Source organism: Sinocyclocheilus anshuiensis, unplaced genomic scaffold, assembly GCF_001515605.1.
Source record: "Sinocyclocheilus anshuiensis isolate Anshui unplaced genomic scaffold, SAMN03320099.WGS_v1.1 scaffold1278, whole genome shotgun sequence".
NCBI lineage: Eukaryota > Metazoa > Chordata > Actinopteri > Cypriniformes > Cyprinidae > Sinocyclocheilus > Sinocyclocheilus anshuiensis.
Window position 1 is genome coordinate 293,452 of NW_015554153.1, and position 14,007 is coordinate 307,458.

Here is a 14,007-nt window from a genome sequence, read left to right on the forward strand (position 1 = left end):
ACTGAATAATCTTTGTTGCATTCTTCTTTATGATCAGTCTTTGTCTGATCAGCATAAATCCCACAACTGTTACCAAGCAAACACAACTGCTGCTCGTCTTGATGTAAAAATCTTTGAGATTACAATACACAACACAACATAAGAATAACATTAACAATGGTTAATCACAGTAATATAATATGAAAAGTAAATGAATGTTGATTACATTAAGAAATGAATACATAAAGGTGATGTACATGAAAGAGATAAAGATTAATGTGAATGAAGACGTCTGTAACTGTCATCCAGATGTTGTGCCAAAGTGTTTAAATCCTGAAAAATCAAGGAAAACAATTAGTGTGTATTAATTGAACACTGCATCCTGCTGCACAAATGGTAAGTACAAACATCCCGCTGTTCATACACTGAGTTCTCAGGTCTATTCATCAGTATAAAGCTATGGTTATGAGGGCAGGGTCAGCGCTAAGTGGGAGCTAGGCTGGACATTGGCCACCCAGCGTTGCTGAACAAAAACTGGGCAATGAGTATAATTCCTTTCTTCATTTTGGCCAGACATTGTGGCTAACACAAGACATTTTTGGGAACACTATCTGTATTCATAGCAGCCTCTGGCTTACATCGCTGCCAGGAAGGTCTCAAAATTCACACACAAATCCAAGGCAATTCACATTCACAGCCCATGATAAACTCGTGAATTTTTAACATTCAAAAATGTTGTACACATTTCTACATGGGTTACGCATGTATGCATCGTGTCTTTTGCGTGAATTATTATTGAGATCATTCTGGCTACATAGCTAACTGCGCTAAAACGTTCAAATACATAAAAAATTATGTCAAAATATTAATTTCTGTAGTATTTCTTAACTGAATAAAAACATACTTAACCTGAAAAACTTAGTTTCATAGCATTATTCTATTGCATTTATTTGTGCTGTTGTTTTGCAATTTTTTTTATTTGTTCTCATTTTATTACTGACTTTGTACTTGTGTTTTTTTATGAAAATAAAACTTTGCGTTGAAGAAAAGTAGACTTTTGTTTGTATATGCTGTCAATTATAGTTCTTAGAAAGAAAATCGGAATCGGCAAAAATCGGTATCGGCAGATCACACTAACAAAAAATCGGAATCGGCCAAGAAAATTGCAATCGGTGCATCTCTAGTTAATTTGATCACTTAATCGGGAAGGAAACAAAACATGATAGAGTTATATCCATGAACCAGACTGGTCTGGTAAAAAGAGAAATAAAAGCAAAAGATGACAGGAAAGTATTCAGACAGACAGAGCCAAACAGAGAGATGATGAGAGATGATTCAGTGGCGCCATTCAAGCTTCACGGAGACAAAGACAAACACTCTTCTTGTTTTCTGCAGCTTGTTTCAGTAAATTAGCTTTTACCTTCCAGAACACCTACAGACAAGTACATGCTCGTACACATTCAGGCGTAGATGAGAACCAACATCCTGCTGGGACTGAATTATGACTTTACCTGCATACACACACGTTTCATTCTCTGGATGCTCCATAAGCACAAATACACTGCCTCCCACACTCTCTCTCTCCCTAGAGATCATTTTTAGAGGTTTCAGTGTGTTTAGGCCCTGTTTAATGGAGTCTGACTCAGCAACTCCCAGAGCACCAAACATCTGCTTTAGCCTCCGCAATACACCATCTTACTGACCACAGAACACACTTTCGCTCGTTGATTTGCCATAAACATGCAATGCTTACTCCTTTAATATAAGAGGAAAAAGGGGGACGTTTTTCTAAAATCATATACAACAACATTGCAGTCTTGTGAAAAAGCCTTTGTGCCTTTAAAAGCTCTGAATGCAGGTTTTAAAACACAGCAAAAGCTTTACACAAAGCAGTAATATATACGGTTCTAGCCTGTAAAAGGTATTATGGGTATTGTCTGACTATAGTACAGTATAACATGTTTAACACAACACAGATATGAGTCCCTGTCTGATTCAGACCTGAGGCATGAGTAAATTGCAGTTCTGCTCAATCTGATAACCTCATACTCACATTTTATGGGCAAATGATTAGGCTGTGGATTAACCTTCAAGAGACACCAAACACACGACTGAACGTACCGGCTGGGCAGGATCCTTCAGAGACCACCAGGACCTCGGTCTGCTGTTTGCAGGCGTCTCTCCGCAGAAAACACTCGTTTTCATAGTTTTCATTGTTGGAGCCGCACACAGGAACATAATCATTGTTGCACTGAAAAAAAGAGGGATTTTAGGCATTAGAAAATGTGAGAAAAATGAGATGTGGAAACATGGGACCAATATTAGCATTATAGTACTGCAACTTTGTGATCGTGTTATTTGCAGAATTGAAATATAAGGGCAATAAATAATTATAAATACTTTGAAATAAAGTGTATATTAATATTCCTACAGTCGTTTTCAGGAAAAAACTACAATGAAATAAAATTCATATTTTTTCTAAGCATTGCATGAGATGGGAACAAAGGGGTCTTTCTTTAAGAACATGATGTAATGTATTACGCAAGAATAAAAATTAAGTATGAAACTGACCTATATATCTCTCACAGCCTAATTGTGATGTTTTAGCAGCGTTTTATTTTGGGGGTTTTAGATAAGCTCACAGCAGAGAATAAGAATTGCGTGATCCGAATGTGAATAAAGCTACTGTGAGCTCCGAGGGCCGAAATACAGCCTGCCAACTACACTGCCCACGTTCCCAAACCAGCCGGAAAAAGATGATTACAGTAAGAAAATGCCAGGAAGGAATACATCACAAAATATTGTGAAACAAGTTGCTGGTTTCAGGTTGTTTGCATAACTGGTTATACTTTTTAAACTGAAATTTAGGTTTGAAGATTTGAGCAGAATGTTTAGTAAAAATGTATTCTAAAAAAATGGAAATATAAAAAGGTAAATTGACTTTAAAATGTATCTAAGAGAACAAATCTGACAAAAAAAAAAAAACAAACAAACAAAAAAAAACATATATATATATATATATATATATATATTATAGTGGCCATAACAAAATTTGTTATATAATTATCTAGATTTAATTTATTGAATCTGTTTCACACATAATTTCAATATTAGTGCATCCCCAGATTTATGAAAAGCTAAACTATTCAAAGAGAAAGACAAAGATCTACGTCAGTGCTTCTCAAATATTCCAGTCAATCTCTTGAAAACCCACTAAAGTTCGAGTTCAGGAGAAGCAGGTATTTTAAACTCACTAGGTGGCCTGGTGGAAAATGAAGCTGTTCCAAACCTCACACAGGTATTTTGAAAGAGTCTGACCACAGCGCACACACATATGCACCTGAACACACAGAGACACACAGTGTCTGGTCCAGCAGGCCCCCGGGGAGGCCTGTACAGTGCAGGGCTGCAGTGGTCTGTCAGCTCACATGTTGGCTGAGGGATTGTGTGGCTGGTGGCCAGCTGGTTGGCAGGGGTCACAGGAATAACTGTGCCCATGATTCTGGAGCGGGATTTGTACTTGCTGTTTTATCGGCTGAGAAGCAATATTATGCAGGATGAGAGAGCTCTGAGCCAACACTGGCAAGAGATCCAGAGAGAGGGGGGTGAAATATGAGGAAAAAAGAAAAACTAGGTCTACAGGAGATGATTATACGGTAAGGATAGAATACAACAAAAAGGAAAAAGATAGACATGGATGGATTTTCTTTTAATAAATAGAATTTAACATAAATTTAGGGTGATATACTGTATACAAAAATAATACTATACAAATTAAATATTAATAAGATCGTCTGGTAAGAAAACATAGCATTACAAAACTGTCAAAAGAGCAAATCCAGTTTGCAGTCAGTACAACTCCAAGATGATACTACAGGCATTCAAAAGCAAGACTGAGAGTGTAATAATCCCAAAGTATTCCAACAGACAAGTTGATACCGAGTAACTTAATATTGATTAACAATGTGTCTGCATCCGGCATGGTCATTGTTGCATTGCGTTGTAATAGCTTGAGGGGCTACAGAATGTGTTTTTGCATTTAAAAACGAGAGAGGCATGGTAGTGGAATGAAAATAACGTAAAGTGTGTTGCTGCATTTTTTTAAATATTAAACAGGAAACTTGAGTGTTGCATTTTTAGAATGCTATGAAATGCATGAGATGCCGCAAAAGTCACGAAAAATGAATGCACTGTGTATAGTGCATGTTTACATAGAAAAATAATGGAAAAGCAGCAAAGTGGATTGCAAAAGGCTGTCTATACTGGACGTTCCGCCAAACACCTTCGAACTTAGATGCGTCAAATGCCAACAGAACCCATTATAATCAGTAATACTGGCATGATGCGACAATTCACTGACAATAAATGGATGACCCATTATACTTCTCCTACTCTGCATGCTCCACTTGTATGGAGACAAAATGTTACATTTTAGATGCAATATTGCCTCTTACTTCAGGGATATTTTTATTGGTTGAGCAAAACTAGACAAACAGCCAAAGCAAAAACAACCAATGCATCACTGAGAAACACACAGTATTTAGTTCTTGAATGAATCAGCATTTTTGAATGAATCAGTTAAGTAAATAATTCAGTGAATCTCATTTGTTTTGTTGCTGAAGAAATTGGCATTTTGAATAAATCAATGTAATGAATGATTCAATAACTTATTTAAAGACCTGTCACAATCTACTGGTTTGCTGTTGTAACCTGCAGAAAGAGAAATATACCCACCACTAATGCACAGACTGACAGTCTGTCTAGAAGAAACACAGATAATGGGAGAGATACAAACAGTGTTGTTGGATTCAAGGAAATGTAAGCAGTGTAATTAATGTTAACCGAAGTGTTGTAGGTTTGAACATTGGGTCAATCTGTGATCTAATGCCCTTGAGCAGCAGTGGTGGACGAAGTACACAAATCAAGTACTTGAGTAAAAGTACAGATACATATCACTGTTGAGCAGTGAGTTTGTATTTTTTCCCTCCCAAAAAATCCCTCATTCAACCAAGGTCGAATGTGATTTGAGTTCTCTTTGATAAAAATATTTCACTATTAGCGCACCTGAGATGGAGAGTGAAAGAAAAGACTGAGTGACATCTCTGAAGAGCAAAGCATTGAGACGATCTCAAAATGAACACAGAAAGAATGAGAAGAGGAGGAGAGAGCGAAATGGATATTACCAGCTCTTAAACCTTTTCATTTTTTTTGACATTTCTACAGCGTCAAGTGTTCAGTCAATCTTTTTGGCCTGGCATGATGCAATAGTAAGAAAGGCCAGCCCCAGGCAGCCCCCAGCATGCCCTGAGAAATGCCTGTTTTGCCGAGCCCTTGCAGTTTGGTCCTTTTAACTTTACCCCTTGAGGGCAAGGAGTGCATTAGCACTTCATCTTTGCAGAAAAATAACTGGTGATTATGATAGAAAAGTTAATTGAAATAAATTCATGGCAAGTAATAAGTGTCTGAAACACTAACAGTTAAAAGAGCAGACAGACACTTTAGCTATGAAAAAAAGGTTTTCACTTGCAGGTCAGAGGAGTAGGATCGAAGTAGTATTATGATAAACGAAAGAACCTTGAAAAAGCTGAAAAGCATGCTGATAGATACTGTATAATACACATATATCTATTCCACTGCAGAAAAAGTTTGATCTTTTCACAGTGAGCCATGATAAAAAAGCATTAAACAAGCCCCCTTTTCCTGTTCACAGACAACTGAATTACTACACCATATTCCCATAATGTTGCATAGGCATTCTTGCATTTAAAAAAACACTATAGAGCTCAAATTTGGGCTAAAAATTATTACTCATCCTGCACTACACAGAAGTCTTGTCCAATCAGAAGATTTCTAGAATGAGAATGCCCCACCCCTAATTATAAACAACACCTGCAGCTAAATAGCAAATAGCAGATCATGGTTCACTCACAGCTGTGATGTAAACCTAAACATACTGGCTATCTGTCTGTCTCCCTCACAAAACATTCATTGATAGACTGGCGTTGCTTGATGAACTCTCATTCCGACGGCACCCATTCACTGCAGAGGATCCATTGGTGAGCAAGTGTTGTAATGCTACATTCCTGTAAATCTGTTCCGATGAAGAAAGAAGCTCATTTACATCTTGGATAGCCTGAGAGTGAGTCAATTTTCAGGAAATTTTCATTTTTGGGTGGAATATTCCTTAAGCTATTTCCTGACATCATACACTCAAGTAAAAACATGACCATGACTGCTCATACAAGGTGAAGAGTACAACAAATTCTCAACTAAAGTAATACATATTTTGATCATTACAAATCAAGGCATACTGGTAGTTGACAATGACACAATAAGACAAAGTGAGTGGGAAAAGGAAGACAGGAGAGACAATGAGACAGGGACCGGCACAGGGAGGAGAGATAAAGAAACTTGTAAGAGACAGCCATAAGGCTGGACAGCATGTGTTCGAAAGCAATCTAATGCAATGAACCTCCCAACAGAGGCCAGACACACAAACACTCAGGGTGGAGGTCGACAAATGTTTTCACCCAATAAACAAAATGACACACTACACATTATGGCTCTTAAGTACCTTAAGTCAAGTCAGTTTACTCAGCGGGCATCTGACAAACACATTTTTAGTTATTTTCTATGTACAAAACAGGCCAGTACAGCTCCTATCTAATTCTATAAGAGAGGTCTGAAATCTTATTGTCAACTTTAGGAAATGATAAAAAATTCATCTTTTTAAACTTGTTCATAAAGATTAATCAGTTTTGTTTCTGTTGATCTGGATGTATAATTATGTTATCTATTTATTATTTATCTCTTGAGGTGCCTACTTTTATACTGTATTGTAGTGATGAATGTGTGAGAAAAGTGTTTAAAAATGTTTGTCAAGTTTGTTACAATATCGTATTTTAAATCAGCAATAGAAAATTACAATAATGATATCATAAAGTGTGCCTCTTAAGTTCAAATCACACAAAAATACGTTTAGTCAGGTCCAGCTAATGTGTATACATGATTCTAGTCTAAACAAACAGGTGATTGGCTCTTTTAACTGAAAGGAGGAGCTTCCACTCCTACAGGTGATATACTGGGGGTTTTAATTTGACTCATTAATTTACTGACAAATGGTCCGTCTACTAATCTTATTCTACTCCCTGTGCCCCTTTGTCTCTAGAACCAAAAGTTAACAGTGCTTCAAAGCCATTTGTGTACGAGTAAGCAGGTTTGCTTTTGTTTAATAATCTTTAGATATATAGCCTTAGCCTTTGCAGCTGAGAGGAACTAAAACCCATCACTCTAATGCATCGTGTTTTGGTTCCTCTGACTTTCAACCGCCATTGGAGGGGCTGCATTTCTTGTTTCGTCCTGCAGGGGCTGCTGTGGTGCTGTGTTCTGACTAACACTGAGGTCTTGCTTTCGTTCCAATTTCCCTCATTATCTTTTACTTATTTTAAAGCCTCTTTTTCCTCACAACATCGAAAAAGTTCTTGCAAACATCACTCAGAGACACCTGTGTTACCACGTTTTAACATTTCGTTCACACCATGCCTAGTCACACTTAATCACAGGCAGGAAGCCAACGGGAAAGTGTTGCAGTATTATTAGAGTGAGTATTAAAACAAGCACGTGGCAGCCCATTAATTCATTGTTTTTTACCCATCCATCAGTTTTTTTTCCCGATCTAGCCATTCATTCCCACATCAGTCAGTCCATCTATTAGCTGATCTATTCATCTATTCAGAGGCACAAATCAGCCGTTTTCTTTCTGACAAGTCAATCCATCTATGCTAGGCACCGCTTGTACTGCCATAGCCTTCACAAAGAAACTTCTCAAGCAGTAGGGCTAGACTGAACCAAGACAGGCAATTAAAGTCAGACACAGTGAGCAGCAGAAGCGATCAGTGCGGTGATAAGACTGACTGCGTACTGTGTCTACAGTTCTGTAAGAGGAAGAGCTAACAGCACTGAAAACTACGGAAACAGTTGCTGACATGTTTTTTTTTTTAATTATTATGCAATAAAAGAACAACAAAATACAATTACAAAGACAAAATAAGAACAAAAGACAATGAGGGTTACATACAATAATCCAAAGCATACTATGTTAGCTTATAAGACTTACACCATGAAAGAGTCTTACATGCAATATAATTATTAGAGTTTCTTAAAGAGTTTACATACACATCAAAATCTTTTCTGAAAATAAAAAAGTAAGTAGTTTTCTTTGAAAATGTACAGTTATTAATGTAAAATTTAGCGAGAAATAGCAATAGATTAATAATAAATTTGCAGTAAGAAGGGTAGTTGCTGGCATGTTAAGACAACACACTCCCATAAGAAAACGCCACTCTAGAGACTTGTATCCTGCACCACCTAAATGTCACTCTTGTGCTGTATTCAGTCATTCAGGTCTTGTATTTAGCTACTTCTGGAGGACTTTGTTAGTTTAAAATATTAGTAAAAATAAAAATTGCTGCTGAAATGATGTTTGGATTTTTTTTCCCCAAATGATAAAAGCGACATAGATTTGTTTATTTGTTTCTTTTTTTTAAATGTGATACCAGCTTCATTGGCTATTTTTGATGTAAAAAAAAAACATACTTGAATTATTAAAATTACATTTTTTAAAAAGTTTTAAATAAAACAAAGATTAAGTAGTTTTAGAGTAAATACTACTTACGCCTTGCTACTTCAATATTCACGTTTAATTCAATTATTTGTAAAATTTACTAGCAATTTTGGATTGAAATCTTTTGAAAGTAAATCATACACTAAATTGCAGCATAAATAAGGTATTTAAGAACTAAATTTGGATTAATTTGACTAAAAACCTTTTTAAGAGTGTCTGAGTAAAACCATTTTCTCAAGAGTGGAAATATTACAAACCACTGAAATATGTTTGAAAGATAATGGGCTTTGACATATGGGTGGGTTTTCTCTTAATAGTAAATATGTGTAAGTCTCCTACCTTGTATTGTGTGAGAATGACTTGTTCTCAACAGTTGTTAAAATAAAAAGTACTTAATGTCCCAAAAAAACTGGATAAAATTAGGCCTACCATAGACATATCACAAAAGAATTATACATTTAAGTAAATAACCCACCATTTTTTTTATAATATACATTTTTATACAATATACTATTAGATTATACATTTTAACATGGATGGGAATTGCTATAGCAACGTCTCCCTTATGAGCAAACATGCAGGTGAAAGCACAGCTGGTTTCTTTGGCGACAACAAACCGTGTATTTAAGTGAAGTTGTCATTTGTGTTTATTGTACAACACTGTGAGGGAGTGAAACTCCAAATGTAAGGATATCTGCGAGGAAGTGTGAAATCCGAGAGTCATATTTAAAAAAGCGGAGTATCTTGAGTGCAGATGCAAAACTCCCATATGGTCCAACAGACTGAGAAGTGCTAAAGGAGTCTTGATCCGATATGGAGTAAGAAAAGCAAATGTGTGAACTTGTCTACTTTCCAGTGGGTACACAACAGCTTGAGATGAAACACGCATAGCGAGTTAATTATGCATTGTGGAACATGATATAACCCATTTGATTCATTAGGCATTATGTAGTATTTCTTTTCACCCTTGGGCACATTATGAGGGCTGAAACAGCATGACTCGAGAAACATGAGAGGCCAGAACGATGCTCAGAGTGCACCGTGAGTGAGTGGCTGTGACTGCAAACAGACATCATGTGCACGCGCGCACAGCTCAATCTGACATGTACAGAAACAGTCACAGACAAGAAGTCTGCCTGGCCTGTTTTTTCTCTTCCATTAAGATAACGTAAAGCTTATCGGCTGCGTATCAGTAACATCAGCTGATCCTTATCAGGAGAACAAACCTGTCAAAGATGGAGTCGAAGCCCTGAGGAGTGGAGAAACAAGTCAGGACATCGTCTGTTTGAATTCCAGTGACATCCTTGGTACTCCAACCACCGTTTCCTTGGAAAACACAAAGCTGCCCGTACCTTGAAATCGAAAAATCTCAGACGTCACGAGTGGCACTTGCACTAAAAAGACTTAATGTTCCATGCACTTGGAACACCTGTGGTTCGTGACAAAAGACAGAGATAGCGTCTTTGAGTGGCCCTGTCAGCTGGCCCTGTGGAGTGATGGATGTCTGGCACAGCGTTTGTGACAGAGTAACAGCTCCAGGGAACGACGACGGAAAACTGGGCCTTTCTGTCAGATCATTAGTTCCGTACCAAAGGGATGAGTTGACCTTAAACCAGTGGAGAAATGTGAACGGGACAGTCTCGCACAAGGACACGAGGGTGCGTGTCATTCACATGCGATTTGTTCTCTTATCATTTCAAAATATTGCTTGCTTCAGTTGACAGACTGGAGAAATGCATCATGGGGTTAGGTTTGTGACAGCTGCCCGAAATAATGAATTTAAAAGAATATTTTGAATTCAGTAAAAGTTAAGGTCAACAGCACTTGTGGATTTGAATTCACACAAAAAAAATATTCTGGTTACAATGGAAGTGATCAATATGGATATTAGATATTGGCCAATGTCAATGCATATATCAAGAGCAAGCTGCGGCATATCGCATTATTTAATATAGAGACAAAAAGCAGCATCAACTAAAAACAGCATAGACTACAACATCTTGGCTGATCAAACTGAAGACCGATTAAAAATGAGAGATTGATGTTGCCAACCCAGCCCTAGTGTCCACACAGCTGACAGCTGTTCACCTGTTGTTGCTTGTTCACAATGAGTGTGTAAAATGACCATTAGAGAAACACTAACTAAACGTGACAGTTTTGGTCAATGATTTTGGCCATCCTGTTTTGATCAAAACCAAAAATTAATTTTTGGACTTTTTTTTTGAAAATTTGGTTGCTGAAATTTGTTGCATCACTACTTTTTCATTTACCATTTACATTATTTGTTTAAAAGAGTTTGGAGAAATAATTTATTTGACAGAGCTGTTAAAGAAAGTGAACTAATGAAGATGGCTCAGCTCTAAGCATTCTTATCCCTGTCAAAGTAAAAGCACTTTTCCAGAAGCTTAGAAGTAAAACATATTGGCTGATGTTAATTAAACAACATCAAATAACGTATAAAGTTTAATTATTATATGTATTATTGATGTAAATGCTTTTAAGCTTGACATTTCTGCTTTTAAATCCTCTAAAAACTGGCGCCATTCATTTTCATTGTAAGTGTTGCCACATCGCTGTCGAATGAGCTTAACTTGTACTGAACCCGCGATACTCATTTAACTACAGTCTCATCTGGAAAAGTAAGAGAGCAACTGCGTCTTACTGCATTTGGATTCAACGCTTTCTTTCTTAAAGAAGCACATTATCTGTGACAGCTCTCAGGGAGGGTGGCCAATAGGGTCATGGGAGGGAAAAAAATAGAAACAGATCAGGCACGATATCCCGGAGAGGCACAAATGAGAAAAAAAGAAAAAAAGAATCTGGTGCATGTCTCACCAAATGATGTATTTTTTGCGCCCCCTCACACAGAGATGTGCCTGCCATTGTGTGACTGAGTGACATTCCCCATTCCCAGGATGCCTGTGTACGTGCCGTTTTCCTTTGATGAGGGTGGGGGGAGGCTAGTGGGGAGGGCGGAAAGGCTCCTGCCTCCCTCCTTAACCGCTTGGCAGTCTGCTCTTGATTAGAGCGACGCTCTTCCCAGCGAGGAGCTCCCGGGCCCTGTCAGGGGAGACGACTCTTCGGTAATAGCGTCTGACAGGCTGAGGGGAGCCGCGCGGGGACTGATGCAGATGCTGGTATCCTGAGTGGTATCATGCTCAAGCCAACATCACCTACTTCGGTAAAATCCCCACACCACCGACTCTCCAGCTGCCAACCTGTCAACCAGTCTCATGTCTAGCACATGCCAGCCGAGGGTCTGTGTGTACATGGATGTATGACACATTCTGCATCTAACATAGCCAGGAGGAAAAAACAGGTGCTGCCGTACGACTGCATTTTCAATCCCACCAGACTGACTTTTAACAGGAAACTGGACCTAATTCCACCCTGAAATAACTTCCTTCCTGATTTTAATTGCTTCATTTTTGATATATTGGTGGAAGCTATCTCCTGTGGCAGCTCATGGAGAGAAGCTATTAGGGGTGATAGACGTGAAATAAAGAGAGCAAAAGAAAAATAAACCCTAGGGTTTTTTTTTAATAGGCTGAATGGAAAAATACTCATGTATGGGCGGCCATGAAATGCTGGTCAAAGACTTCTGTGTCATCCAAAATGATTCAAATGCACTTCTCCTGTAAAAGTAATTTAAAGCAAAAGGGTGTAATTTCTACACCACCAGTGGCAGATGCAATTGCCAAAATAATGATTTTTAAGCAGGTTCCAAACACACTGTCCATCTGCCACTGGCTAGAAATTATGCACTACATTTTTAAACACATTTCTAAAATGACTCTGAATTCTGACTGGGAGAACCGCTAAAAAATATAAAACAGCCAATAAATCCATACAACTGTGACCACACATAAGCTGAATTCTAAATTAATTCTATATAATTTATTAATATTGCTTTATTGTTATTACATTTTATTGCAAAAAAATAGACCTCATTATTAAAAATAGACAATTGTGAAAAATAACATTTGGCTATTTTTAAGTTTGTTCCTTGGTGGAAATACTGCAACAACTGAAAAAAAAAAAAAAAAAAAGACAAAAGAAACCAATCTTATTGATCTAATTTTATTTTATAATAAAATTAAAACTGTTTACCGAACAATTTTATTATACCATTACATTATATCATATTATAAACATTAAGGTAGCAGACTTTAATACTAACTTGAGAGAATCGAATAGAATGACTTCAGTAACACAAAATTGATTAAAAAGCAAGAAACAAGTTCATTAGAGCATGTGTGATCCATGCGTGTGATTCAGATGGTGTACCATGGATGCCAGATAAAGAAATATGAAGTTGGGTGATCAAGAAAAAGCTTTTTATTACTTTATTCAAAGTCTTCCCTTGAATATTAAAGGGGTCATATGATGCTGCTAAAAAGAACATTATTATTCATATGACCCCTTTAATCTTTTTATTACCATCTAATGTTTACTGTGTGCTTGCAAATTGAAGAAAATTGTTTTGTTATAGGGTCTTCGGTACTCTGAATCTGCAAAGCGGACTATTGCTTATTCCTCAACACAAACATGAGGATATACTCAAAACTGCAGTTGCAGGCACTCCAAGAACATTTTAGTATTGCACCTGTAAAACATGATTCATGGTCGTAGTCTTGTAGGACTCTCTAATGGCACCAGGGAATAAAGCCCCACTTTTAATCTGTCTCCAGCCACGGTGAAATCATGTGACTGGAGGATAAAAGGATCACAAATGCATGGAAATATATGCAAAGAGGTCTGGCTGAAAATGGCTCTTGTAATGGGCAGCCAAAGGCCCGGAGGGAAGGCGTCCACCTTCTGCCACTGTCTGAGCGCCCTGCGAGTTCATTCCCAGAGTTCACGCTAAAGGAGAACTGAAGGAGATGCTGCTTTTCACTCGAATGCTAGACCTTGGCTAGAACTCGAACGTCAGCCGGGCCACATCCATCTTAAAATGGCAACACCTCAGTCATCTGAGGATGGTCAGAGGGAAGGTGTATTAACCAGAATCAGAGTGTGTGAGAGACGAGTCAAGCAGAGAGAAGATGGCTGTGATAATTGATCAGTCAAGTTAAACTGAATCAAGACCACACATCAACAGTCAAGGGACAATGCCATAAACTAGCTTGCAAACAAGCCAAAAAACTAAAAGCCCAGGCAGTCTGTGTCTAAGCAATAACCCTCCATTAGAATGAATCACGCAAGTAAGCAATGAAAGTGCACATGAATGACTGAGCATCAGAGCTTTGGATCAGAGGTGTCATAACACAGTGAGTCATCAGCACGAGCATGACTGAACATGCAGAATCACAACATGATCCATTATGACATGATGGTACATGTCCAGATGAGGACAATTGAAGATTTGCTAGAAAGAGGACAAAATCTGACAGGGCAGATGTACA

At 37.7% G+C, this 14,007-nt stretch overlaps 1 protein-coding gene across 2 annotated transcripts in view; it reads right to left on the minus strand.

The window, feature by feature from the left end:
* The window catches only part of tmeff2a (transmembrane protein with EGF-like and two follistatin-like domains 2a), a 62,045-nt gene that overhangs the window by 34,195 nt on the left and 13,843 nt on the right, over positions 1-14,007 (minus strand). For both annotated transcript variants that reach the window (XM_016463432.1, XM_016463431.1), the window contains exon 3: positions 2,101-2,230. In XM_016463432.1, the coding sequence (XP_016318918.1) occupies positions 2,101-2,230 (130 nt within the window). The remainder of the gene's footprint in view (positions 1-2,100; positions 2,231-14,007) is intronic.